The sequence below is a fragment of the Natator depressus genome, chromosome 17 (genome assembly GCF_965152275.1).
Source record: "Natator depressus isolate rNatDep1 chromosome 17, rNatDep2.hap1, whole genome shotgun sequence".
NCBI classification, from domain to species: domain Eukaryota; kingdom Metazoa; phylum Chordata; order Testudines; family Cheloniidae; genus Natator; species Natator depressus.
Genome location: NC_134250.1, coordinates 5038461 through 5065979, shown reverse-complemented (window position 1 = coordinate 5065979; position 27519 = coordinate 5038461). Strand labels below are relative to the sequence as shown.

At 38.8% G+C, this 27519-nt stretch overlaps 1 protein-coding gene across 2 annotated transcripts in view; it reads left to right on the top strand.

Moving 5' to 3' along the window:
* TRIM37 (tripartite motif containing 37) overlaps positions 1-27519 on the top strand; it is a 46605-nt gene that overhangs the window by 2130 nt on the left and 16956 nt on the right. For both annotated transcript variants that reach the window (XM_074974980.1, XM_074974981.1), the window contains exons 2-17: positions 578-679; positions 3096-3136; positions 4231-4347; positions 6938-7025; positions 7534-7656; positions 9028-9151; positions 11655-11722; positions 13821-13945; positions 16061-16111; positions 18270-18351; positions 21317-21393; positions 24110-24289; positions 24991-25105; positions 25392-25604; positions 26031-26167; positions 26861-26952. In XM_074974980.1, the coding sequence (XP_074831081.1) occupies positions 578-679; positions 3096-3136; positions 4231-4347; positions 6938-7025; positions 7534-7656; positions 9028-9151; positions 11655-11722; positions 13821-13945; positions 16061-16111; positions 18270-18351; positions 21317-21393; positions 24110-24289; positions 24991-25105; positions 25392-25604; positions 26031-26167; positions 26861-26952 (1735 nt within the window). The remainder of the gene's footprint in view (positions 1-577; positions 680-3095; positions 3137-4230; positions 4348-6937; positions 7026-7533; positions 7657-9027; positions 9152-11654; positions 11723-13820; positions 13946-16060; positions 16112-18269; positions 18352-21316; positions 21394-24109; positions 24290-24990; positions 25106-25391; positions 25605-26030; positions 26168-26860; positions 26953-27519) is intronic.

Below are 27519 nucleotides of genomic sequence, written 5' to 3'. Positions count from 1 at the left end.
ATGTGCTCTTTGGTCCAGCAGGCTATTATAACAAGATCCAATGACAGTAAGTAGTTAGGCAACTTCAGACTGGAAATAAGGTGTACATTTTTAACAGTGAGGGTAATTAATTAGGGTAATTGGATGTTTCTCTAAAAATATGCTCTAGTTGAAATAGGAATTATTGTGGAGAAGTTCTATGGCCTATGTTAACAAAGGTCAGACTAAATGATCACATCGGCCCTCCTGGCTTAAGAATCTGATTCTGTATGTGTAGAGTGCTTGTTCATTCAGGCCATTCAGTGTCATACACATACAAGTGGGAATAGTATCTTTTGGCTATGGACATATACAGATGGAAACAAATAGTGATAAAACAAAGTGAACTAATAGCATGTTCATGGAAAAAGAGAAAATGGGGAAAGTGTGATCCATGGTTGTTTGTCTTGGGACCACCATCGTGATTCAAGTTCAACATGTCATCCGTAGCCTTGCAGAGTAGGACTCATTGTTATTAAATCTGATGGTTTGACTGCTGAACATCTGACCAGCTTCAAGTGTATATCTTAACACTGGTGCGAATCTAAACTTTTTTCAGAGCATTGCTGAGGTGTTCCGATGTTTTATTTGTATGGAAAAGTTGCGTGATGCACGTCTGTGTCCACATTGCTCCAAGCTATGTTGTTTCAGTTGCATTCGGGTAAGTTCACATTTTATTTTCTAATTTCTGTGTATGTATAGATTATTAACTAAAGACCTACAGGGCAAACTTACCTTGTGTCCTTGTTGGAGCACTGAGAGTTTCCTTTCCTTACTCTGTGCTCCTTGTTTCTCCCTATAAAAGTTAGACTTGTACCATGACCAACCCTTTTAGATCACTCAGCACTGCTTAATTGGCTGGAAGAGTCACTTTTGAGCATTAAGCATACAACAGTCCCTTCCTCTAACATCTCATAAGGGGCCTTTTCAGTGGTGCCTGTTTGGGAAATGAGACCTAGATCTGCAGTACAGAGTTCTGCTAGGCCATGATACCTTTGTCATTTGTGAGGCCCTGTCTATACTAAAACAGGCTTCAATCATGGCTGCTGAATTATTTGTCTGGCACCATGTTCAGAAACAATGCTAGAAGCCTGTTGAGTGGGTAGTTGGGTAGTCTTGGGCATGGTTTTGGCTAGTGTGGTTGCCTGCCACAAAATCATGAGCACTGGAGTACCAAGCCGATCGCTACTGTTGTATTTGACAATAGCACTTACAATGTGGTTTTGAGTGTAGGACTTATGGTGGTGGAAAATTTTGAGATCTTGGGTAGTGTTTATGGGTCTGGCAAATAAAAAATCCGTCTTTTGACTTGTGCACATGATTATAGATCAAGATATTAAGGACTCTAACCATGCATTAAGGATGCTAGTTGGGTTACTGTTGCTCTATGGAAGTGGTTCTTAACTGATTTGGGCTCAGGACTCATTTGTAAACCTTGATGGACTGTCATGGCCTTGAGAGATGCCCCCAGACCTAATTCTCCTCCCAGTGGTCTGTCCTGGGTGAGAGGGATCTTAGAGTTCAGATTCCAGATGCTTTGGCCAGGTGTGAACAGCTGGGCAATCCATCCGCCACTGGCAACTTGGGGGAAAGGTGGTAAGATGAGACACTCACCCAAAAAACCAGTCCCCCCACATGGTGCATGGGGCACAGAGGATAAAGCAGGGATTTGGAGTCCTGGGGGTAAAGGGAGGTCAGGGGAGCCTAGGGGTATAATGAGGAAGTAGTTGGGGGGCTGGGGAAGGACGTGGGAGTGGAGGAAGCTGGGGGAGATACAGCAAGCCAACACCTCCTCAGAAAACACACAGCCCCCACACATGGCCCATGGGAGGCAGAGAGTAAAGAGGATTTGAGGTCTGGGGGTAAAATGGGTGGGCTGGGGGAAGAAGTTGATAGGCAGAAAGGGCTGGTGGGAGTACAGTGAGGGAAGATCTGGGGGGATAAGGGCTAGGATGGTCGGTATGATGGGGAAGAGTCACCCAGCTGTGGGGGAAGGATACATTGGGAGGTCCATTCTGGAAGAGATGGAGAGCAGGATGGGGTATGGCAAATGGGGTGTCATGTGGCAGTGGGGTGGTGAATTATATTGGAGAGGGGAAGTATCTACGGGAGACTGTGACACCAACTGCACCCTCCCAGCTCCTGTCCTGGGGGCCCAGCTGGGCTCAGGTCCCCATTCTGGGAATTGTTACTTGGCGCATGGGGTCACAGTGCCCCTCATTCAAATTTGGTCCATCCGTCCCTCTGTTGTCATGTCAAAGGGCCAAGGTTGGCCAAATCTGCTACACTGTTCAACACATCACAACATCCAGAGCACAGAGCTGAGTTCAGCCAGTCCCATGACCCTTTGACACTTTCTGGTGACCCAATTTTGGGTCGTAGCCCACGGGCTGAGAAACCTTGCTCTGGCAGAGAGGAGTTTTTAATCCGAGACTTTAGACATGGTAGTGGTTTGAATAAGTTAAGCAGTTTTATCACTAAAGTTTGAATTTTCAGGTTATATTAAGGTGATCCAGTTCTCACCAGGGCGATATGTGCCTTCCCGACCCTGCCATTCAATGCCTATTGGATTGCTAGTCAATAAATCAATTAACTGTAGTATCTTCTGAAGGAAAGCTATATGACTAGCTGAGTAGCAGAATATGTGGTTCTTTGAAAAGTAGTGTGTAGAGGCAGAGCGAAACACCTGCAATATCTTGGCTTTTTACTAGAATATACCCCTTAGTGTATGACTGTGTGATAGATTCTGTGGCTTCTGGTGATATGCCAGACATCTCAAAACTCCCTTTACTGTAACAGTAGAACTGTTGTTAAACCAACACTCCCCACCCAGAAAAAAACCCCTTCTGTTTCTTGTGGGGGTTAAAATAGTTACATGTTAAACTGAGATTGCTTGTACTGGCTAAATCCCATGAATTTAAATCATGAGTGTAAATAAGGGAAAAATACAGGAGGATTGGCACAGAAAAAATGACTTCTAGTATAATTGAGACAAAAGTGAAACCAGTGTGTGTGAATGTTCCATATCTTTAACTCTCTTGTGTGTCTCAAAATGTGCCCATTCTCTTTTTCTATAGCGTTGGCTGACTGAACAAAGAGCTCAGTGCCCTCACTGTCGGTAAGATATTTTTAATAAATTAGAAATACATTGTAACTCTGTAGTCAGCTTTCTTATGGTTATTAGGTGTGTGGGGTTTTGTTGGGTTTTTTTGTCTCGGTAAGTATACCATGTGTATCACAAGCTTCTCTTTTGAAGGTTGTACTTAATGTGATATGAAGCCTTATCTAAACTGGCAAAGTAATTATTTTTAATCTTTTTTTAGTATGGCCAGGACTGACCTATGTAAAATCTTGATGATCCATACCATGTTATTGCACCCATTTAAGGGATATAACCACATCTAGCCAGAAGAAGTGGACAGGACTCCTCTCAGAACTATTCAGTGTCACTCCTTGAATGGCCAGCATAGGGACCAAACAACGCTTCTAGCTTTTAGACTGACTGAAATTTACCCTCTTTCTATAGATCTGAGAGACAGACATTTCCAGGAATAAACATATTGCAGCATGCCCAAAGAGGCAAGCGGCATGCACATTCTTAACATTTGTGTCCATAAGTACAGAGCTTGAAAAAAATCCACTTTCTAATGGCAAGTAAGGCACTTTTTCTTGTGAGGTGGGTGAGCAACTAATTTCTTCAGAATGTAAGCTCTTTTATATTAAAAGCAAACAAACCAAAAACCTTAAAGTTCTAAGCCTGATGGGTTTTGAAAATAACCTTTTAAATGTGAACTTATGCATTGTAGACAAACAGCTTTATTGTATCTGCTACTACTCATATGTTTCCTAGCGAAAGAGTGGAATTGACAAAACCAATCTGTTTCATTAGTGTTCTTTAGAACCTTGAAATCCTGAAACTGAGTTCTTGAATCTGGGGCTTTTTTGCCTTCCTCTGCAGCATGGGGCATGGGTCACTTGCAGGTTTAAACTATATAAATGGTGAATTCTCTGTAACTTGAAGTCTTTAAACCATGATTTGAGGACTTCAGTAACTCAGCCAGAGGTTAGGAGTCTGTTTCTGGAGTGAGTGAGGTTCTGTGGCCTGCAATGTGCAGGAGTCACACTAGATGATCACGATAGTCCCTTCCAACCTTACAGTCTATGAATCTAACTTCAGCATTTTCTTTTCTTTTTCTTTTCTTTTTTTTTCAGCGCCCCACTCCAGCTACGGGAACTTGTAAACTGTCGTTGGGCAGAAGAAGTTACACAACAGCTTGACACACTTCAACTATGCAATCTCACTAAGCATGAAGAAAATGAAAAAGACAAGTATGTAGAATAGACTCTTCTAAAATTTGAGGATTTTGTAGTTTGTCTCAAAAACAGCAAATCTTTAATTGCACTCTCTTAAAATTAGGGAATGGATTGTAGTTCCTAAGTACTGAAAACTGAAATGTGCTACCATGTTGTAGAAGCAGTCAGTAAGTATGCTTCCTTTTACGCTGTCCAGCTGAAAGGTGGTAAGAGGTTGGCAGTTGGTTTTTTATTTATTTATTTATTTCTAGAAATGGTACCAGTTTCTGTAAGTAGCACTAAAAGCTAAGACTTTACAGGTCTTTCTGTTTTTATTACCTTGAAAGTTACAGTTGGATTAGCCTGGCCTAATGTACTTTGAGTGAAGGGCATGGGAAGATTGAGGAGGGCTGCCTCTTTCATATTGCACGTAGCCATTCACAGTGACCATATGGACACCAGATGATGAAAGCAAAGAGGACATTATACAGATTCCTCTGATGATGCATTCAGAAACCTAAAGGGACTCCTGGATGTGCTAGTACATAAGCCTAGACAAGTCTTTATGTATTTACTTCCCCTGTGACATTTGGTCTAAGGCATGCACTGTCTAAAATCCTCCATGTAGGATTTGCAGTGATGTGGATAACTAAGACTTATTGGTCATGTATTGTGCAACTGTTGCTTGTAAATGCCATTTCTCCTTGGATTTCCTACAGTGGAGAAAGAACTATGTGAACCAACTTCTTAAATCTTCTGATACCAGCATCCTCTGATACTTGGATAACATGAAGAATACAGTGCTAATATCACAGCAAAAAGGCATCCCCCTTTGGAGAACTGCAAATTGCAATATTTCTTAATATTGCTGATTTGTGCAGTTTGTTTTATTGCTAATCATTATAGCTCATGGAATAGAGAGAGGTGCTGGAGTAAATCTCATTGAGAGAGTATTGAGAGTTGCTGCAAAGAATGGTCGGAATACAGCAGGAAATAAGGGAGGATGTACAAAGATGAAAAAGGGGATAGGGAAAAAAGGAAGGGTAGGAATAGCAGTTTGGTTTTTTCCCCCCCAAAGTGAGAATATTTTCCCACTGAGCAGTGGTGAATAAGGCAATTAAATAATTCATAATTATAACAAAGTATAGTAGTTCTTCAAGTTTTTGTCCGTGTGGATCCCATTCAAGATACATGTGTGCCTCGTGTGTACCTTGAGGGCAGTCCACACTGAGAAACTGTCTTTAAGAACCACGGTTACTGTAAGGTAAGTGACTGTTCTGAACTGCATAAAGACATTATTCCATCCTTGATCTTTGTGCAGACTTCTCATTGACATCATTCAGAGATCTGCTGTGATGGTGCTTTATAAGCCTGCTCACAGACTATGAAGAATCTGGGACACTAGTGAAAAAACAATATTTAGAACCACTGCCAATGGTTCAGAAATCAGCCATTTTCATGCAGAAAGGTACAGAAAAAGAAAAAAATTGAGTTGGTGAAAAAGATAGCATTAGTTGAAGCCACAATTAAAGTTTAGTATAAAGCAACCCTTCAGATGTCACATTTCCCAGTTTAACTATCTGATAGTCAAATGTATGCAAACTAAGACATTGAAATACTGAATTTGTGTGTATTTAATTTGTTGCATTCTGTGTAAGTAGTCTTTTTTCTTTAATTATATGTTCTAGTTTCTCTATACTCTTCCAGTAAAGTTAGGTTGACAAAAAGTCATCAAAGAATTCATCTGAATGTGTATATCTTGCACAGAGTCCTGGAGACAGTATTATAACTGACTAGTTTCACCTTTACTGCAGAAGAAGGCTGGGACTTCTTATGATACATGAATCCGCTTTCTATATTCAGTGGCCACATATAGACAGGAAGTATCATACTGTTATTTGGGAGTCCCTGAACAGTGTGTTTTGTCATCTGGGTCTGGCACTGATAAAAATTTTACAGTAAAGCCAGGCCTCCATGGCCCTCTTATAACTTGAAAGGAACATAAAGGGAAATCAAGTTGCTCAAGTATCTTGGACCCAGATTGCTAAGTGGAGCTGAGAAACCTGTGTTTAAAGAAACTCGTCATTTGCCATTTACTTTGAGAGAGTAGTCTTGTTACATATGAACAAGTTAAAATATTCTTCTAGTTCTTCTAGTTAAAATATTGATTCATCACTTTGGTACCTAGGTGCCACATTGATCCACACCTCAGAATACTTTAGGTTTACACAATCTTTCTGAGTTACTAGATTGTTGGCGTTTCAATCATTTGAAATTTTTAGCTTCTAGAATCAGTGAATTTAAAGTCTGTATACCAAAGCAAAGTATAGCATGCAGATAAGATGGTGCTTAAAACCAGCTTCCAGAGTACGCTTTCTTACCTACAGGAGAAACTTCCTGGGAAGATGATATATGGGAGACTAAGTAAAATGATGGCATGCTTTGCAGTGCAAGAAGAATACAACTAATTAATTTTGCTGTTGGGACACCATTTGTAACTCCTAGATTTTGTGCTTTGCTCTCAAAATCATGTCAACAAAACAAATCAAGCTGCTGAACCTTTTGCAGTCTCCACGCACCACTATGTAATTTCCTATCACTGTTGTGTGTTTTGTTTTTTTTTAAGGTGTGAAAACCATCATGAAAAACTCAGTGTATTCTGCTGGACATGTAAGAAATGTATCTGCCACCAGTGTGCTCTCTGGGGAGGAATGGTGAGTAGGCTTATAGCATGTTATGTCCACGTGGAGAATAGGAAATTATCTCAGATCTCCAACTATCTAATGCTGTACCAGTTAAATATTCCCAAGTGAGACAGACACACCTCATATTTGGGAATGTAAGTGGTTGAGTGTCACTAATTCAGTTTTTTGCTGGAGTGTTAGCTCAAAATACGTATACCCCTTTGAATATAAAACCATTTCCCCCCCCCCCCCCCCCCCCCTGCAACTTAATTAGCCCAAGTATTGCACAGTAAATGCTGGGGCTCATTTTGGATGAGTGCTCCATCTCCAAATAGCTCTCTACAGGAAGCATTTCTGGTGCAGAAGCCAGATCCAAGACTTGTTACTAAGGGAAGTGAAAGACGCAGACTTCCTACAGACAATCTGCTCTGGATCTTTCCCAAATTGAATGGTACCACAGAAGGGGAAAAAACTCCTAATTTAACAGGGATGGAGTACAGCTAAAATATGATGTCTTGTCGATCCTTTCTTTTAATAGCATGGAGGACATACTTTTAAGCCATTAGCTGAAATTTATGAGCAACATGTCACAAAAGTGAATGAGGAGGTAGCAAAACTTCGGAGGAGACTCATGGAGCTAATCAGTCTAGTGCAAGAAGTGGTAAGAAAATGTTCCAACAAAATGTATACCTTATATATACCCTCTTATACCTGTATAATGTGTTGATTATATTCAGGTTATCTATAGCATAAGAAGTAGATGGTGATATAGTTAAAGCAGTACGATTCCCATAGCATGAGTGCAATCATATGAGTATAAGGGTGCCTTGGAATACTGGTATATGACGCCTTTTATACCAGTATAACTCTGCCCACGCTAAAGATTGTGTCAGTAAAAAAGCGCCCCCACACACCTGTAACTGGTATAGTGTTACATGTACAAAAAGTACCAGGCCTTAGTGGGGTAAGCTGAAGGTCTGAAATTCTGTTGGGGTGTTTCAGCCCCTCAGTTCTGGGGGAGACTTTGCTGATCTCTGTGCAGTTTAGTGTGCAAACCTTTTGAATAAGATAGAAACCAAAGTAAAATAGGGTCCCATTTGCTCTGCATGGACATATACTATCCCTTTTGCACTACTGTAAGAGAAAGAGTTTGCCTATTGCTCTTGGTCACACTTTTCTCTCTTTGTTGTGCTGTGGTGTGCTGTGTACATACTGGTTAGTTAGCCACTCTTCATCCCAGAGATGTCTGACGTTTTTTGGTGCTGTGGTATGTGTATATGGTCGAGATGATTCCAGGATGAAAGGCACTAATGAAAAGTAAACTGTGTGTGCATTCGTTTTTCCTTTTCTGCTTATGGATGCTATGCCCAAGAAAGTACTTGTTCTATGTAGTACCCCTGTGCAGAAGAAGAAACGAGTAGTTCCAAGAGAGTGTTTAATTTGTCATAGCAAGTCTCTTATGTGTTTGTCTATGATGAGAAAAATATATTCCTTTTAGTTTAACCTTCCGTCAACCACCAGAGGGCAACTGCATTCTCTGCTATTTTACTACCAGTTACGCTGTTCGTCTGTAGCTTTTACAATGTTTCAAAAATGGCTTACTATATACCTTAAGAACTCAGTTTTGGATGTTCACAATAGTCTTCGTTTTGATAGTCTGTTAACTTTTCTAGGCTATCCAAAGAAAGAAAACACTTTCGACATGTCTCTACTTTAATTAGTACTTCTAAATGTATATCACTAATTGCATAGTAGCAAACCTCAGGGGGAAGAGAATTATAGGCAACAGTGAAATCTTCTTCTGACCTTTAAGTTGCTCATAAGTTTACATAGAGGCCTCTTTTCCCAAACAGATAAAACATAAACTATTTTTGTTCTTCTTAAAATATATTTCCCCCCTCTTCTGTATTTCCTAATCCTTGTCAAGGGAAAAGCATTCTATTGAAATGGACAGGGTATGATGAGAGGCAGAGATATGGACAAAAACAGAAGATTATTCCTTTTTGTACGTTACCTCTGAACTGTCCTTTAGGAGAGGAATGTAGAGGCAGTGCGCAGCGCAAAGGATGAGCGAGTTCGGGAAATTAGGAATGCAGTGGAGATGATGATTGCCCGATTAGACACTCAACTGAAGAACAAGCTTATAACACTAATGGGTAGGTATTCACCTTATCTGATGTAAGTGGAAGAAACAGACTGAAGTTGAAAATCTTCTGGCAAGTTTGTTTTTTTTTCTAGAATCATAAAACTGCACCTCCAGCAGTTTCCTGGCTTCAAGTTGAAGACAGAAGACTTCTAAATATAGCAGTGTCATTAGTTAATTGTGTGGTTACTGTGATATAATGCATTTTGTTAGATGTAACTATGTTCTGATTCCATGAAAAGCTACTGTATAGTAACTCAGATTACATGTACCACTTTGCTAGGATAAATGATCATACAGCCCTTTGAAGATGTAAAGTGCCAAGTATTATTTCCCAATTGCTGTAATTTGTCACCTCTGATATCTACTATCCAAACCTAACTTTAAAAAATATTATTTGTATATGGAATATTTCTGCTGAGTAGCATTTCAGATTGGTAATTAAATAAATATTGTCCAGTAGTGAGAGCAGGGTATCAGGGAGGAATCAGAACTTCTAGGTTTTGTTCCTGACTCTGTCACTGACTTTGGTCCAGCTATTTAACCTCTCCCTCTATTTAGCCTTTTACAAATGGGAAGTAGGTAGAGTATACCCAGGGGAACTTATGCTTGTATAACACTTTTATTAAAAAAACAAAACAAAACCATGAGACACGTGGATATAAGACTCCACTTATGTGTAAAGCAATTTGTAGTGCAGTCTTTGGGTTTCCCTCCTGTAAATAATTTTTTTTTAAATAAAACTTGTATTTTAAATATATTTTGTCCCAGATTGGAAACATCTCTACAATTGACTCTTAGGTTCATTCTTGGAGACAACATGGTTCAATGGCTAGAACATTGGACTAGAAATCAGGAGACCTGGATTATATTCCCAACTCTGCCATTGACTTTGTGTGACTTTTTTGCAAATCACTTTGCCTTAGCTTCTCCAATCATACTTGCATTCCATTGTTAACCACTGTGTAAGAGCTAAATATTATAATTATCCTAAATTGGAATATCGGCCTCTGAAAATAGGGGAGATGAGAACACTTTTTTTAGGGATTTAGTCATGCAGTATACAAAACTAAATCTGTAGACTGGAAACTCATGGAGATACGGACTGTCTCTGAGCCCAACTATAATACAAACCATAAATAATAATAAACTATGCTGAAAACTTACTCTTGACATTTGAAATTTTGTTCAGAAGAAAATATAAAATCAGAACTTTACATACTGGAAAAGGATAGACCATATTAAATACATCTTTTCAAAGCTACCATATTTTTTATATTGTATAGAGACTAAATCATGATAAGTGTAATACCCTATCTAGATTTTTAACATCATCACTTAATTTTTAGCAAAAAAACCTCTTAAATTCTTCTAATTAAACTATTTCTAAGTTAAAATCTGCAATGAGTGCACTTTACCATATCATACTGAATACTTATGCTCAAATAAATTTGTTAGTCTCTAAGGTGCCACAAGTACTCCTTTTATTTTTGCGAATACAGACTAACACGGTTGCTACTCTTAATGCTGAATACTGTAATCAATTGCAAAATTTGTTTAATGGTTCAGTGATTGAAGGTCAGTCATTAAACTGTTTACAAATTCCCTCTTTATATGACAGATTTCAGAGTAGCAACTGTGTTAGTCTGTATTCGCAAAAAGAAAAGGAGGACTTGTGGCACCTTAGAGACTAACCAATTTATTTGAGCGTAAGCTTTCGTGAGCTACAGCTCACTTCATCGGATGCATTCAGTGGAAAATACAGTGGGGAGATTTATATACATAGAGAACATGAAACAATGGGTGTTACCATACACATTGTAATGAGAGTGATCACTTAAGGTGAGCTATTTCCAGAAGGAGAGTGAGGGGGAAAAGCCTTTTGTAGTGATAATCAAGGTAAAGATAATCCTCTTTATATGGTTAACACAGAATAATATTTTGCACTTATATAGCACCTTTTCTTCAAGGATCTCAGATTCCTTTACAACAATTAATGTGTGACTGAGAAAAAGCAAATCTAGTTATAGACTCAAAATAAGAGTTGCTTTTTCTTTCTTCTTTGTCTTGTCGCAGCCTTAATGGTAGTTGATGTTTAAATATAGTGTTTCTATATTACAATGTTTAATAATATTTTCCTTAAAAGGTTTAAGGCCTACAAAAGTGATTTTTGAATTAGATTTCAGATGTTATAAAAGGAGGTTTTGGTCAGATCAGAGTGAGTTCAATGAAATCCAGATCTGCTCTTCTCTCAAAAGCTTCTGTCATTTCTGGGACACCAAGAACGCTTCATTAATGTCTTAAACCTCAAGTGAATCATTCACTGCAGCTCTAATTAAAAAGACAGGCTTCCTTTAAAATGTGTTCTCTATCAACCTTGATATATTTAGAAATCCTTTACCTTAAATTTAGAGCAATCTCCAAAAGGGAGGTTCATTTCTTTAAAAACAAAACAAAAACCAACAACAAAAAAGCACCATCACCACAAGACACATGATCTCATTTCTTTTAAACAGGTCAAAAGACATCACTCACCCAAGAAACTGAACTTCTGGAGTCCCTGCTGCAAGAAGTAGAACACCAGGTGATTTAAAAAAAAAAAAAAATCAAAAACCACCACCACCACCCCACAGTTAAAATGTTGGAAGCTACATGAAGACGCTTGATGAACTTGCCTCTTTTGTTACTCTAAATTATGCATTAATCAGTAAGGTTGAACTGGGTTTAGATAAGTCACCCAAAATTCCTTTTAAAAAAAAAAAACTAACTGTGGCTTCCATCTCTAAATCAGGAACAACCTTTGATTTAATCTCTTCTGTCTTTTGAATAGCTAGTACAGAAGTAATTAGCAGTTATGAAAAGACAACATTTATTATTTATTCATTTATTTAGCATAGCTTAGTGCTTGGAGCACAAGACTGATTTTTGCCCACAGGTTATGAATAGCAATAATTAAAACAAAAAAGCAGAACTGGCCAGTTTTCACTCTGCAGTTATGGAAAGTTATGAGATGCAGCAAAGGCTCTGGAGCTCTCAGACAGCAGCTGTGGGAAGATGGCACAGCGTTCTGTATTCTTTTTTTCTGTGTTCCAGTGAATGGTATTAGCTCAAATTCACCACCTGTTCTGGAAATGCCCTTCGCCCCCTGCACTTGAGGCAGCTTTTTTCAGAACCATATTTTCATGCACCAGCTAGTGTTCTTCAGCAAATCCTGCTATATGTTGTGTGTGGGCCTGTTTTTTTTATTTTCTTTCTGTTTCCACTACATTCCAAAACCCTTTTTTGCTATAGAGTGACCTCTGTAGATGAGGACTTTTTTTTTTTTTAACTTTTTTCACCCTTTTAATGTGGTAAGGATTTCAATCCATTTGCATCTTTGCAGAGCAGTTTTGTATTGTATAGAACTCATTAAAATACAGTGAACTGGAACTATAAGACCATACCCCAAAAAAAGATAGGTAACTTAAGTCATATTTCAAATATTTACTGTAGCCATGATTCTTAAGCAGTAGACAGATGTCTCTGTATCTCCCAAATTTCTGAGGTTTACTAGAACTCTTTAAAAAGTTACATTATACGTGCACCAGTTATCAAGAGGCTTTAAATTTTATATTCTTTTTATTGATGTAATATCAAAAATGCATATAATTGTTCTTGTCTGAGTGTGGTAGAAAGTTTTACATTTACAGCTCAGGCACACTGTTCCTACCTTTCAATTATACAGAAGAAGTAGAGTATATTTAGTTATTTTTGCAACTACTTAACTATTTAAAATGTCTGTTTCCAGCTGTTCAAAGGACACAAGATTAGATTATTTCCCCTCTTTCTTTGTTCAGAAGTGGTTGTTATTACTTGAAGCATCTAGTGTTGAAAAGGTACACTTTATTACACACTTAAAACATTTTGGCTTTGTGTGCTGAATTGAAGGAAGGGAGGTTACATTTATATTCCAGATTGTTCTTTTGTGAGATAATGTACTTTTTGATTAGTTGGTTTGAGTATTGGCTTAAAGCTCATTTGAATTAAAAATGAATATAAAACTGTTTAAGAGTAAGAGTGCCACAGAAAACTAAGGAGGGAAAGTGTAAAACACCCTCCTTAATGTACTGGGTTATATAATAGATTAAACTTTAATCATGTCAAAGCCTAGTCAAGTTTCACCTATACATTGCATAATAACAGAGGTCACAGCCGGTATAGTACTTTGCCTGGGGCAGTGACAAGATAAAACAAACACACCTGTACCTAGTACAAATAATTATGACCTTCAGACTGAAAAGTCACCTTAGTACACAGTAGCTGCTAATGAAATTTTTAAAACACTTTAAAATTGTTTAAATACTACAGCACTATAATTCTCAATTAGGGTTCAAGAGCCCTCAAAATCATGTGAGTAGAGAGTGGCTTAATTTTATTTAATTTCTTGTAAAAACAATTATGGGAACAATATGGAAATTTGTTGCCACCACCACTTTTTTTACAACCTTGAAAACAGACAAATTCAAAGGAAGCTCTAACAAACATAACTCTCTGTCAATATGGAAAGCACTATTGTTGTCTTTCTCTCTGAACCTGCAGTAGATGTTACCTCCTGTATTGACACGTCTTCATTTAAAAAATTAAGCCAAAATCTGTGGGTTTTCTTTAATGATATTGTAATTTATCTGCTTTCTTCTCTGCAGCTACGATCATGCAGTAAGAGTGAGTTGATATCTAAAAGCTCGGAGATTCTGATGATGTTTCAGCAGGTTCACCGGAAGCCTATGGCATCCTTTGTCACTACTCCTGTCCCTCCAGACTTCACAAGGTACAGCCTGGCATTTGCTTTATTTTGCAAGTTTTTGTTTGACCTTGAAAGCTAAAGCATTAAAGCAGTTTGGTTTAGTCTTACAAAACAAACAAAAAAAACCCACAACAAAAAATTAACTTCACAAACATCTGAATGGTTTTGAGCATTGTGGAATGGTTAGTGTGGAGAAAAATTCTCCTAATGTATAAAATATTCAAAAACTGCAGTGTAAGAGCAAATTCTGCTGCGGCTTTGGAGGGATGGGAAATAGGGAGTAACTGGAGGATTTGCTGCTGGAGAGCTCCCCAAATCCATCCTGAAAGCTACTTTAACCATTAGGGCTACTGCAGTGGTAGCCAGTGGGGGAAGATTTCTCTCCAGTATTTGGCTTGGCTTCTCAGGCTGAATGCTGGGTCTGTATTTATTTCCATGTGCTAAAAATAATCGATCACTTACCCAATTCTGCTCACCTCCTTCAGAGTCTTGTTTTTATCCTCCATGAGGACTCCACTTGTAATTGATGTTACATCCTAGCATTAGAAGTGGGATCCAGTTGGTGTGAAGGAATAGGTTTTGAATCATTTGTATACTGATGACCCTTCTTACCCTTGCTATTGGGGGCAGTCAGCCTATAATTGTAGGGCTCTCTTATTGGCAAATGCTCATGTGGCACAATAAACGTGGAAGGGGTCTCAGGAGATGCCTGTACAAGTCACCTTTAGTATATAATAAAGCCCAAATGATTTGCTGGCACAACTCACTTTCAGAAAGGAGCCATTGGTGCTGGTTTATGCAGAAATCTGTGCACTTGTTAAGATGGGTGGCTGCAGCATTTTACATTTAAAACGAACATGCAGGGTTTCTATAAAATTTGGAGATAATTTTGCATTTGAGTAATTTTAAAATTACTCAAATCTTTCTAACCATATCAACCAAACATCAGTTTGGCAGGCTTTTAAAATATAGCCTGAAGTGTGTTTATTTTAAAGGAGGTGGTAGCAACTGATGGTCTCTTTTACTACAGGTCTGCGCTGAAACATGATATATTTCGGTTGTTTTGTTTCTCCAGCCACAAAGCAGTTCCTTCTCTTTAAATACTAAAAATCTGTAGTTTTAGATTTGCCTTAGTTAAGTAATCGTCATCCCTTGCTGTCACAAGGCAAATCATGTTAGGTTTTCTAAAGTTAATAATTGATCATTTTCGGACATTCTTGTCCACCTCCCCCCCCGACCACAGTTGAGTTGTTCCCGTTTCATTTTGCTTAGGGGACAGGAGGGATATGTATGATTGCAGTGCCACTGGGTGGGTGGGGATCTGACACTGGAAGCCCACAGATGTCCTGTGTGCTCTAAAAATACCCTCCAAAAGCAATCTTTTTTTTTTTTATTTGAATTCTTGTTTATATATAAACTTGTGGAAAGCCTTTGTGGTTCGCATAATGTAGCTGATTTCCTTGGTGTTTTCTAAAAGCTTATTACCACTGTGTAAACTGTATTTCTTCCTTGCCAGGTGAGAGGTCATATAATTCAGCAGGACCCTAGAGTAAACTGGAATGTACAAATCTGTTTTCATTTCCAAGCTGAAGGAAATGCAAACCACATACAATTTAACAAGAGAAAAATAAATTGAGTCTTAAAATTTGTCAGTGTTAATAATCCCAGATGTTACTAATGGCACATGCATATAATACATTAATGTATTCTGATACTCATTTTAAATAAAAACATTTTCACACCCTTCAAAATCAGTTGCTGCTGCAAAGATATACTTAAAATTGTAATATCTACCCAGGACATATGTAATATAGTAGAATGTTAACATGCATTGGTATAGCTACTACTGTCTTCAGAAGTTGCAATTAAAAAAAATAATAATGACAGTGGTACTTATGTTCTGTTTTCTAGAGACATGACCACTGTTGTGGTGGTATGACTATTAGCCTAATAACCTTTATGTCCTTTTAAAGATCTTGAGTGGGATTTTCAAAAGTGCTTTAGTGATTAGGAGTCCAAGTCCTATTGACGCCCTGATGGGACTTGTGCTTGCTTCTAAGTTACTTAAACACTTGTGAAAATCTCACTCTCTGATTTAATGCTACTTTCTTCAACTCTACTACTGTGTTTTCTCCCCAGTGAATTAGTACCAGCCTATGACTCAACCACCTTTGTCTTGGAAAACTTCAGGTAGGAATGTGTCCTAAGAAATTACCATGAATGTCAAGGAGAGTGTTTCTCGTTTGTTCTGTATTAGGTTTTAAACCTCTGAATAGACATATTGAAAACCACAAGATACCTGTGTGCAAGTGTGAGGAACTGAATCAAATCTCTTGACTTTTGTCTCCAGTAGTGAACAGAAAAAGTAGCCACCAGTTCAGTAAACTGACTGCTAAAAAAAAATTCCATGCTGAAGGAAAATTACTTCTCTCTAGTCACCCCACAAATTTAAAAAAATCTGCAAGAAACGTTTACATGATCTCTACATGGGCACTTAAAATTCTGCTCAGCTTGCAAGTTTTGCATCTTTCTAGATCATCTGATTTTTTTTTTTTTTTTTGGGTAATGCAGCCATTAAAGAATTAATTTTAGTTTATGTTCTGTTTTTGATTAAATTAGAAGTAATATTTGAGGCTAGAACTTTATAATGCAATTTCCTGTGAATTATGACTTATTTTAGTGAGTAGTGAAAATTGAAAGTAGATTGAAAAGTTGCAAACACCGTTATACTACTTAACTTCTCACTCTCCTCTGGCTTTTTCCCCCCTCACAATAAAAGCATGCTTTAATCTCTCCTGTTGTAAAATCCCATCCCTTACTCCACTTGCCTCTCCCTTTTGTCTCCAAGATCACTGTATGCTCTGTTTACAATTGCTGTCTGCAGTTCCTCTTCTCCAGTTCCATCCTAGACTCTTCTCATACCAGTTTATCCCTACCTACTGTCATCTCTCATTCACTATCAAGGTTGTCTCCTGCCTCTGTATTGGCCCACAAAGCCAGCTTCCATCGCTCAACTTGTTTATATTTTCAAACAAGCCTGTTTGTGCTGTCTCCCATCCTGCTCCTCATGCTTGGGAGAAGCTGTCCATAAGCATCTGTAAAACTAATGCATTATCCTCCTTCAAAACTCATTTTCCGTGATGCCTACAAGAAATTTGACAATGGCTAGATTATTGATGTGCTGAGATCACTGCCGATCATGCTGACCAGTGTTGTCTCATTGTTTCCTTCTTCTCCCCTGTCTGTCTGTATCCACCTGTTCGTCTCTTGTCTTATACTTAGATTATAAGCTCTTTGTGGCAGGGACCATTTTTTGTTTTGTGTTGCTACAGTGCCTAGCACAGTGGGGTCTTAATCTTTGACTAGGGTTCCTAGGTGCTACGGTAACACAAATAATTAACCATTGAGGACAAAGAAATAATACAAAGGTACCTAGACTGGTTGGAAACATGGCTAGTAGAAGATTTAAGGACAGTTGCTGCTAATACATTTGTGGGGAAGTAGGGTGGGAGGGCAAACTTAAAACAAACGTTCATTGGGGAAAATGCAGGGGAAAAAGATGGGAAGCAATAATGGCTGAAAGATATAAGGATGATAGTGGATCTGTACCATAGGAAGGAAAAATAATCATGCATTTGTGTCCTGCACATGCAGAGGCATCACATCATGGAGCAGAGAGATAAATTCCTCTCTGTATGGCTCCTGTGTGACTGCACTAGGGTTCTGGTTATGAGCACTGCATCACCAGAACAGCATTGCCAAATGAGTTCAGATAAAAGCACCAAAATAAAGAGGTGGAAGCGAATGGGTGGAGGAGATGATTTCTTAAGAGGAAAGATTAAGAGTTAACTATATGTAGCCTGGTTAGTAGATATCTGAGTAGTGGGGAAAGAACAAAAGTTTACATCTCTGCTGCTTATGCTCTTTATATATTTGGAGTGGAATTATTAGTGTGGTATGATATGATAACACTAAGTAGTGGGATGATATGTAGAGAAAATTGGGAAAAGTATCAGAAGAACTTTGCCAATAATGAGATATATTAGGCAGTGGAATAGCCCCAAGGGATGTTGTGGTAGTCTGGCTGCTTGGAAATTATAAAACTTTTTTTTTTTTTTTTTTTAAGTATAATAGGGAACAGTTGGTCGCATGGAAATAGATTAGATGAAGTAATGGGTCGTTTCCATCTCTAACTGCTGTGATAGCTTCAAAACATGCTACTGCATTTTATGTGGTGCAACAATGGATAGTTCTAACGTGTAAATGGAATGATATTTATTCTCTGTCGCCTCCCCAGATAGGGTTTTGCTCCATCTCACTGTTGAATATTCATCCCTTCTTCCAACAGCACTTTGCGCCAGCGGGCAGATCCTGTGTACAGTCCACCTCTTCAAGTGTCAGGGCTTTGCTGGCGACTAAAGGTTTATCCAGTGAGTTTGTATACTCTTAAAAATATTTTTCCTAACAAAAATTTATCCACGGGTATAAATACACTAGATAGCGAGCTAGCTTAGACCCCAATCGTGCAAACTCTTAAGCACATACGTATCGCTGCTCATGTAGACAGGTAACCTTCCTTCAGGCATTTCCTAGTTTTTGAGTATTTAACTGCAAGTTTAATATTCTTTTAAGGTAGTTTTGTGTGTGCATGTGTGATTTCCTAGTTTAAAAAACAAAACAAATTTCATCAAGTGATGTCATATAGATACCATATGACTTATCAGTAGACTGCGGTCACTAATGGAGTGATTGATAATAATAGTAAGTTGCCATTCCCTATGGAAGGCAGTGTGGCCTAGAGTACTAGGACTTAGGAAATCTGGATTCTGCTACCAGCTCTGCCACTGGCGTGCTGGGTGACTTTGAGAAGTGACTTCCCTTCTCTGTGTCTCAGTCTCCCCATCTGTAAAATGGGGATAATGATATTGACCTCCTTTTGTAAAACAAATTGAGTTCTACTCATGAAAAATACTGTATAAGAACTAGATACTGTTATGTGGACTACACTAGAGGGGGATGAGACACGCTTGCTGACAGAAGAGGAATGGGGAGACTCAGGAATCTTGGGTTCTATTCCAGGCTCCTAAGGGGAGTGTACTGAAGTGAGCAAAGAATTCTGCCAGTCTCCCCCAAGCTTGTCCCCTCTAACCTTTCCCTGTACCAGTCCTGGCTCTGTCTCATTCCTTTTGCGTACCCAATCCACTCTCTGTTACTCAGGCTTCTCATCTAAGTGCCAGTCTTCTTGCCTAACCAGTTCCAGTTGCCCCCTCTCACTTCTTCATCCAGTCTGTCTCTTCCCAGTGTCTTCATTCTCCATACTTGGACTCCTCTTCCAATCTGTCTCCCATCCACAGCTCCTTCCCGTTCTCTCTTTGCTGAGTGAGTCCCAGGTCTCCTTCTGTACCCAACTTCATGTCAGAGTGTCTCTCCAGCTCTTTTCGCAGTTTCCTTGCCCAGCTTATTCCAGCCTCCCCCCCCCCCCCCAGCTGTTAGTTTCTCTCTTCCCTCCTCATCCTTCCAGTCTCACCAGGCTCCTTGTCCCAGTCTACTGCTTTCCCTGCCCCTCAGTTCATCTCTTGTCTTCTCTGTATTCAAGTCAGGTGCCTTCTGCCTCTGCTCTACCTTGGTCCAGCAGAGGGGTCATTTTAGAGGAGAGGAGACCGGCTCCCTGCTCTCACTTAGAGCCTAGCTCCTCCCTGGCTCAAAGTATCCAAGATCAGCAATTGTAGGGAAAGTGCTTCTGAGCCTCTGTAGCCCTGAGGTGGAGCATGCTCAGGTGCTCTGTGAGGATGGCACACGTGCAGTCTGAGCACTAGGAGCTCTGAGAGGCTCAAGCATGCTTAGTAAAGAAGTCTCTACTGAATGTGTGCAAACCACTTTTTCAAAGGGGCAGATTTTCACAGGAATGGGAAAAGGCGTATCCCTGACACAAGCCATGCCTGCCAAATTTCAAGTCTCTGGTCACGGCATGGCTCACTAGAGCTGTTCAAAGAAAAGGTCTCCACAATTTAATGTGGGCAAAACGGGTTTTTTCCTTAGCCTCATTCTCAGAAATGACTGAAATTTTCTAGTAAAATTCAGCCTGAGGCAAGTGGAAAACTTCAGCCAAATTGTTAGTTATAATAAGCAACAGAAAACAGGGTTTTATAGTGACAAGTATTGTGCAGCCTTAATAGGTGTTGCTACCTGTTGCACCTATAATATATATGTGCTTACTTGTTTGCAGGATTGGGGCCTAAACTAGTTTACCACTTGTTGTACTTATACCCATACATAGTTGGGTCTGTGTGTGCCTGAAACTGTTTTGGGAAGTTGGGAGGAGGGGAGAGGGTTTTGTTTTCTGAGAGGAATTTCTCTTGTACATTTCTGATATCCATCGCTGAAATAGAAGAAATATCCAGTGTGAATGACATTTCTTACGAAATCTCATTGAAGTGCAACATTCAGACCACTGTGGCATTGGCTCTGCATGAATGTTGGAACATGAAGCTCTGAGTTTTGCCTTTCCCCAATCCTCCCGTTTGGTCAATTTTTTAAGGCAGTTCTGGGTGCTGTTTAAATTGTGCATGGAGTAAAAATGTTCTTATAGTTTAGTGATTTGAATACAGCAACAGCTATATCTTAGTCAGGATCAACCCTGTATGTGCCATTGTCAAAAGGTATAAAAATGCTATTTTTAAACAATGGTATGTTATGACACATGTCAAAACCCAGGAAATTCAAGACTAACACTTAATCTTTGGCTTACACTATTGTGAGGGAGAAGGCTTTGCTGATTTTTGTTGTAATCTGAGTGCTGCTTAACATAACTCTTTAATGAATCTTGGTTGGTTAGTTTTCAATATACAGATTAGAAAACACAACTTCATTTTGCTTCAGCCCCCAAAATAAAAGGGTTTTGGAATTCTGCTCTCTAGTATTTCAGATAACTAGATATTTAAATCCTCATTAAATTTTGATGTGAGAGGAAAAAGGGTTGTAATACTCTCAAGCTTAAAAATCTGCCAGTCACTTTTATTGCCCTCCATATACAACATTTTATATGAAAAATCAATTCTACAGTATGTAGAAGCACTTGCCAAACTATTTCTGTTTACACTTGTTTGAACTACTGAAATACAAGAAGAAGAATAGGAATTTTAACTTCCGAGTTTTCTATCGTGAGATACAGCCTGCCACCCAGATACTACAGTCATATGCACATTTTCTAGATGTCTGTTGATTTCTACCTCCATTCAGGCTATGGTAGCTGTTTTTAGTCAGGACACGGTTTAAGTCCATTTCATATGTTACTGTTCTGACTGAGGCTGTAGGAAATTGTGTGTTGAGATTCTGAATTTATTTTCTACAATAACAGATGATTTTAATAATTGTACCTCCTAACTTCTTTTTAAGGATGGAAATGGAGTTGTGCGTGGTTACTACTTGTCTGTGTTTCTAGAGCTCTCAGCTGGATTGCCAGAAACATCCAAGTAAGGAAATGTCTATTTACACTTTTTATGTCTCTCATCCAAGGAGTTTAAAGAGCTTTACAAAAGTGTATTCAGCCTCATGTCTCTGCTAGGACCTGATCCAAAGCTTACTGAAGCAGATGAAGATTCCTGTTGACTTCACCAGGCTTTGGATCAGGCCCCTCGTCCCATTTTACAAGTAGATAAGATGAGGCGCAGAGGTTAAGTAGGCCTGCAGAAGGACAAACAAGTCAGCAATAGACCTGTCAACAGAACTCGGATCTCAACTTCCAGTCCTTTGCTTGGTCAGCTAGACCACTCTGACCCAAAGGAAGAGTTCAGCTGAGAGATGCTATAAAATGACCATTGTACAGTCCTTTAGCCCTCCGATAAATCAAAATCATGTTATAACTGCCAATATTATAACCTTGCCCTTTAAAGTCCACAGTTGCTCCAAAAAATAACATTTTTTACGTGCCTGTCTCCAAAATATGTCTAAATGTCTCAAGACTCTCTTTAGTTTAATAGGACACTTTCTGCAGCTTTTAACTTCTCAGAACATTTTCTGGTTCTGTTTAAAACTTAGAATGCAACTGCTGACTGGAGGTGTAGAGGCTGGTTTAGCTGCTGGAGGAGCAGGAACTTGTGGGACTGAATCTCTGCTTAAAATTCCTTTTCCTATGAAAGACTGACTTGCCAGGCTTAGAAAGCACAATTTGATAGCTGAGTGACATGCTCTGATTGAGAAGAGGAAAGAATTGAAACTAAGTAATGTGCTGAGCCTGCTATGGAGGGATATGTTAATAGTGATGTTGAAGGGACTGACAACTGAGTGGGGAGCCTTTCAGGTGAGGAAGAGGAGTTCAGGCATAATTTTGGATTTGAGGTCTGCAAGAGTTCTAAGGAGAGGGATTCTAGGCCTATTTGGAGAGAGGCTTTTCATAAAATGACCGAGCATTCATGCTAGCACCATGAGACTGAAACAAGAGATACTGGCCGATGTTAGCGGACTTTAATAAGCAAAACATAATGCAAGCTTTTTAAAACCTTGTCTTCCACACATCCAGAACAATAAGATGCATTATGGGGTGGGGCTTGCCTCTTCACATTAAGACCACTTGATAACACTTAGTACTAGAGACACTCCACCATCTGCAGTGCTCTTGCCATTTCACAATTAGCGTTGCATGGGATGGCGGAGAACCTGCATGTCTTTTTTGCATATATGTATTTCATTGGCACCATATCATTTGTATGTGCCTTCCCCTTTCAGCACTGTTGCAGAGGCAGTCTGAGGGTATGGCTACACTACAAGCATTACAATGACACAGCTGCTGTGCTGGGGCTACACCGCTGCTCTGTAGTCACTTACTACAGTGACAGAAGGGGTTTTTCCATCACTGCAGTTAATCTACCCCCTCAAGAGGCACTAGCTATGTTCACTGAAGTATTCTTCTGTCACCTAACGGTGTCTATACCAGGACTTAGGTTGGTTTAACTGAATTTGTACAACCCTGAGTGACATAACTAGGTTGACCCAAGGTTGACGGGTAGATCAGGCCTAAGTGGTGTGTTTTACTATTGTGTTGTCATGGCACCTGTGCAGCTAGGCTGAGAAGGATGCGCCTTAAGGGCACCCATAGAAAGTAATACAATATCCACCTTACTAAAGAGCGTTTTCTAAGAATTGTGAAAGTAATGATGGTAATTTTCTAATGCTCAGGTGCAACTGCTTTCTGCCATTTTCACATACTTGCAAAGGATAGCAAGAACTTGATAGAAATGTATTTTGTGCACGTATAGTCCCAAAATCGCTTTCAACCATTATAAAGTGTATTCAACAGACCCCAAAATAATCTTAAATGAAAGTTTAAAGGACACAGTGAACTTGAAAATCATATTTCAAACTTGAAGCTACATATAATTGAAAAGTTAAGGAGAGAAAATATATATTTTCCTCTTTTCAGTTTGATTATGCATTTGACAGTATTTTCTGTAGTTGGTTTGACTGTTTCCTCTGTGCACATGCGGATAGGAGAATTCTGTTCTGTTCCTGTCTGAAAGACAGGAAAAAGATTGTAAAACGTTAAAAATCGACACAGGGATTTAAGAGCTGGCAGGGACTCCTGGAGCTAGTTTTTTTTTTAATTGTTTAGATTTCAAATTGTCCCTTTTTAATTCACTTGTTCAATTCTATTTGAGAAGTCTGTCTTCATCTTACAGCCCAGCTACTGTCAATCATATTGCACTTATTTCTCATGTAGAGTAGACTGGCAAATGCACAGAGCTTTGACTTCAGATTTTATCAGCCCTGACACAGTTAGCCCTTGGCACCAGCAGCCTAGAGTGACAGCTGTGAAGCGGTAATGCAGAATCATTAGGGCCTAGCATTGAGAGAAATCCTGATCTGTGTCATTAAACTGTTGTAGTTTATAAATACACAGTCCTTCAGCCTGTCCTAAAATGTAGTATTTTTTGCCTGTAAGCTCAGCCTTATACCTTTACCTCTTAAAATTTGTATATTACCCAAAAACCATCAACATGCTGTTCACTTTCCACTCTAGATTCTTTTCTTGCTGAATCACCTTCTTAATTGGAAATCCTATTTCTTTTTAAAATGTGATGCTCGTAGTAACTTAACTTGACCTGAAACAAACATACCATATGCATTTTTCTTACACTGAAATCTGGTGATGTTTGTTACTGTTCCAACTAATTTCATTTTGTCCATGTTTAGATATGAGTACCGTGTGGAGATGGTTCACCAGTCCACCAATGATCCTGCTAAAAATATAATTAGAGAGTTTGCCTCTGACTTTGAAGTTGGAGAATGCTGGGGTTATAACAGATTCTTTCGATTGGACTTGCTTGCCAATGAAGGGTATTTGAACAGACAAAATGACACTGTAATTCTTAGGTAAGAGAGATAATTGGTCGCATATACAAACCTGTTTTCTGTGGCTTTTTTTAATAAAAGTACTACAGTTATTACCAAAGTAGGAAATAATTAAAATAATTAGATTAATTTAAAAAATATTATGGCATGCTTTGTCATAAAAGGAAAGGATTTTTAGTTCTCATGAGCTTTAAAGGAGTGTGTGTGTTTAGGAGAGGAAGTGGGAAAGATTTAAGTGCATAAATTCCTTTGAGATGAAGCAGTCATCTGCAAAAACTACACTTGACACTAATATGCCTGTACTGGGCATGCATAGATAGAGAATTAAAAATTATTTCAGGAAAATTCTGCATGTGTTTTCAAAGGGGATTAATAATGCATTCCATCCCCCTTTGGGTATTGTCATTGAGATTAGTGGAACTTTGAGAGAGGAGGGTGTGGAAGGGTGTTTATAATGGAATTGAAGCTAACTTTGTTAGTGGAAATTGCAGCATTATGGCTAAATATAGATATCCTTCAAGTTGGGTTTTTAAAATATCACTTGTGGTTTGTCTATTCTGTTATTTCAGAATTCTGTATTAAAGTATATCTGGAAAAGTGTGCGGGAAATTAATTTCCCATCAGGCTTAAGCTTAATTTTATCACCTGGTTTTAAGCATTGCATTATTTTAGGTGGGACGTCTCAAGCATTTACAAAATTTCATTTTTGTGGCATTCTCAAGGTTCCAGGTGCGTTCACCTACCTTCTTCCAAAAGTGTCGGGACCAACACTGGTACATTACTCAGTTGGAAGCTGCTCAGACAAGCTACATCCAACAAATAAACAACCTTAAAGAGGTAAGTGTGAGGTTGGATGTGTATTTTAATGCCAAATTCAAACATGGATTTAAATCTTTGATTATAGTGGCCACTGACCAGTAAGTTTGTTTCACTGTCAGGTTTATTTGGATATCAGTTGCTATTTTTAGAGCACTGATGGTGCTGGATTTTGTTTCCAGTTAGTTTCAATGTCTTTCATGTTAATCTGTTTAAATCTGTGAAATGCTGTTGCTTCTTGTAATTTGTTTTTAACAAATTTTCTTCGGCATATACTTATGTGTCTGTTTTTTAAAATGTATTTAAGAGACTTGCAATTGAGCTTTCCCGTACCCAAAAATCACGAGGCATGTCACCTCCAGACACTCATCTTAGCCCCCAGAATGATGATGGTCCAGAAACAAGACCAAAGAAATCTGGACCAAATCCTGAGGTACTACTTGAGAGTGTCACCACTCCAGCATTAGCAAGAGATGCCAAGGATGATGAAGAGGAGAAAATCCAGCATGAAGATTTCAATGTAGGAATTCTCTTCTGTTCCATTTTCAGTTTTTATTTCTATCCATTGTACTGTTACAGGAAAATTATAGAAGCGTGTGTGTTGTGTTAGATGAATTAGTCTCCACAAGTTCAGAGCTAGTGGATAATGAGGGGTAAGGATAGAGACTTTTAGGGAGCAGCAAAAAATTGTTTGAGAGAGAGATTCCGAAGGCATGACCATCTGGTAAGCAAATCAGAGAATCTAGCTACCTAAAATGGTACTGTCAGGCAGGCATTTTATCTACTTGTATTGCACTTTCAGACCCTTCCCAGCTCCTGGGTGATATTACTGACGTCTGGTTTTGCTTTCTCAGTTTAGAATGTACTGTAGATAAAAATATAAAAAACCCAAATGCTTTAGATAAAATTTCTGCAGTACAGAAATTTTCATGTTTTGTTGCTCCAGTATGAGCTCTCGGATGGTGATCTGGATGTAGACCTTGCTGGTGAAGATGAGGTAAACCACCTAGATGGCAGCAGCTCCTCTGCTAGTTCAACAGCTACTAGTAACACTGAAGAGAATGATATTGATGAAGAGACTATGTGAGTGACTGCAAAAACTTACCCAAAATTGTTGTCCTCTTGGCCTAATGTCAGTTCCCATCAGAATAGAATCAACTTACTTTGTATATCACAGTGTCTTTGATTGATGTGTGACAGATTAGAGGCCAAAAGCTGGCCCGGAAATTACACATGTAGTAATGTGGTAGAAATGCAAGATGCCAGGTCTGCAAGCAATTTTTTACTGGTTTATTTATTGATTTATTTCCAGTATGTTGGCTTATTCAGTTTAACATGTTGTCCTTGACCAGCAATGCCATGTAAGGCTCTTTTCAAGAGATTAGTTAACTCTGATCCTACAATAATTTACCACTGTGATACCCTACACAAATAGAAGTGCTGTTTAGAAGTGGAACACTTAGACTTTAGACTATTTAAATAGTGAAAAGTTGAAGGACACTGTTAGATCCGCATATTTAACATACTATTAAAGATACATATTCTTGTAAGGAATATGGAAGGCTTGCAGAATCAGGTTCTAAAATTCCACCTCTTAGAAATCTTCAAATCTGACATGTTTCCGGTTTCAGAGTCAAGTGATGATGCATTTTGACTTGTTAGTTCATGCAGTTTGGAAGCTACGAAATTGTAGTGGGATGTTTCGTTTTTCTATTGAGTTGGCAAACATTGCAATGCCTAATTGGAGCTGATGGTCTGATTTTTCTTCGCACCAAGGTCTGGAGAAAATGATGTGGAATATAATAGTAATATGGAGCTAGAAGAAGGAGATCTCCAGGATGATGCTGCTGCTGCTGGTGGAGCATCAGGTACAGAAAGAAACATTCACAATCGAACTAACAGTAATTTGTCAGGTTTCCTCCCCTGTTCTTTTCAGTGCCAAATCAGCGGCAATATTGAGCCGCATATTCTAGAGGCTTTTCTATTTTTGAAAATGCTGCGTCATGTGCTGTACACTAATTATTGCAGTAAAGTGCCAGCTTCCCACTGGTTAGAGAAAAAGTGGAGGGGCCTTCTACTGAACATCCTTAAGAAAAAATGTCAGTTTGAAGTTTCTCTGGGAACCTGGATTTTAAGATGTTTCCATTCAAGTCAGAAGTAGACCAGCAAATGTCTTTGCTTCTACTCTACTGCTGTCACCATGGTTTCTGACCGCTTGACACATTCCTTTAGATTTTGCTACACTGTTGTTAGCTACGTTTTAATTAAGTGAGGGGCGTGAAATGTATGAATCTTTAAATGTGGAACCGGAATTAAATTAAAATAATGAAATGGTACTCCGTAAGATCACTTGCAGCATAAAGGTGACTGCAATTCAAAATCTAACAATATGTTTTTTCCAGGATTTCTAAAATGACTGAATCTACATTTTAAAT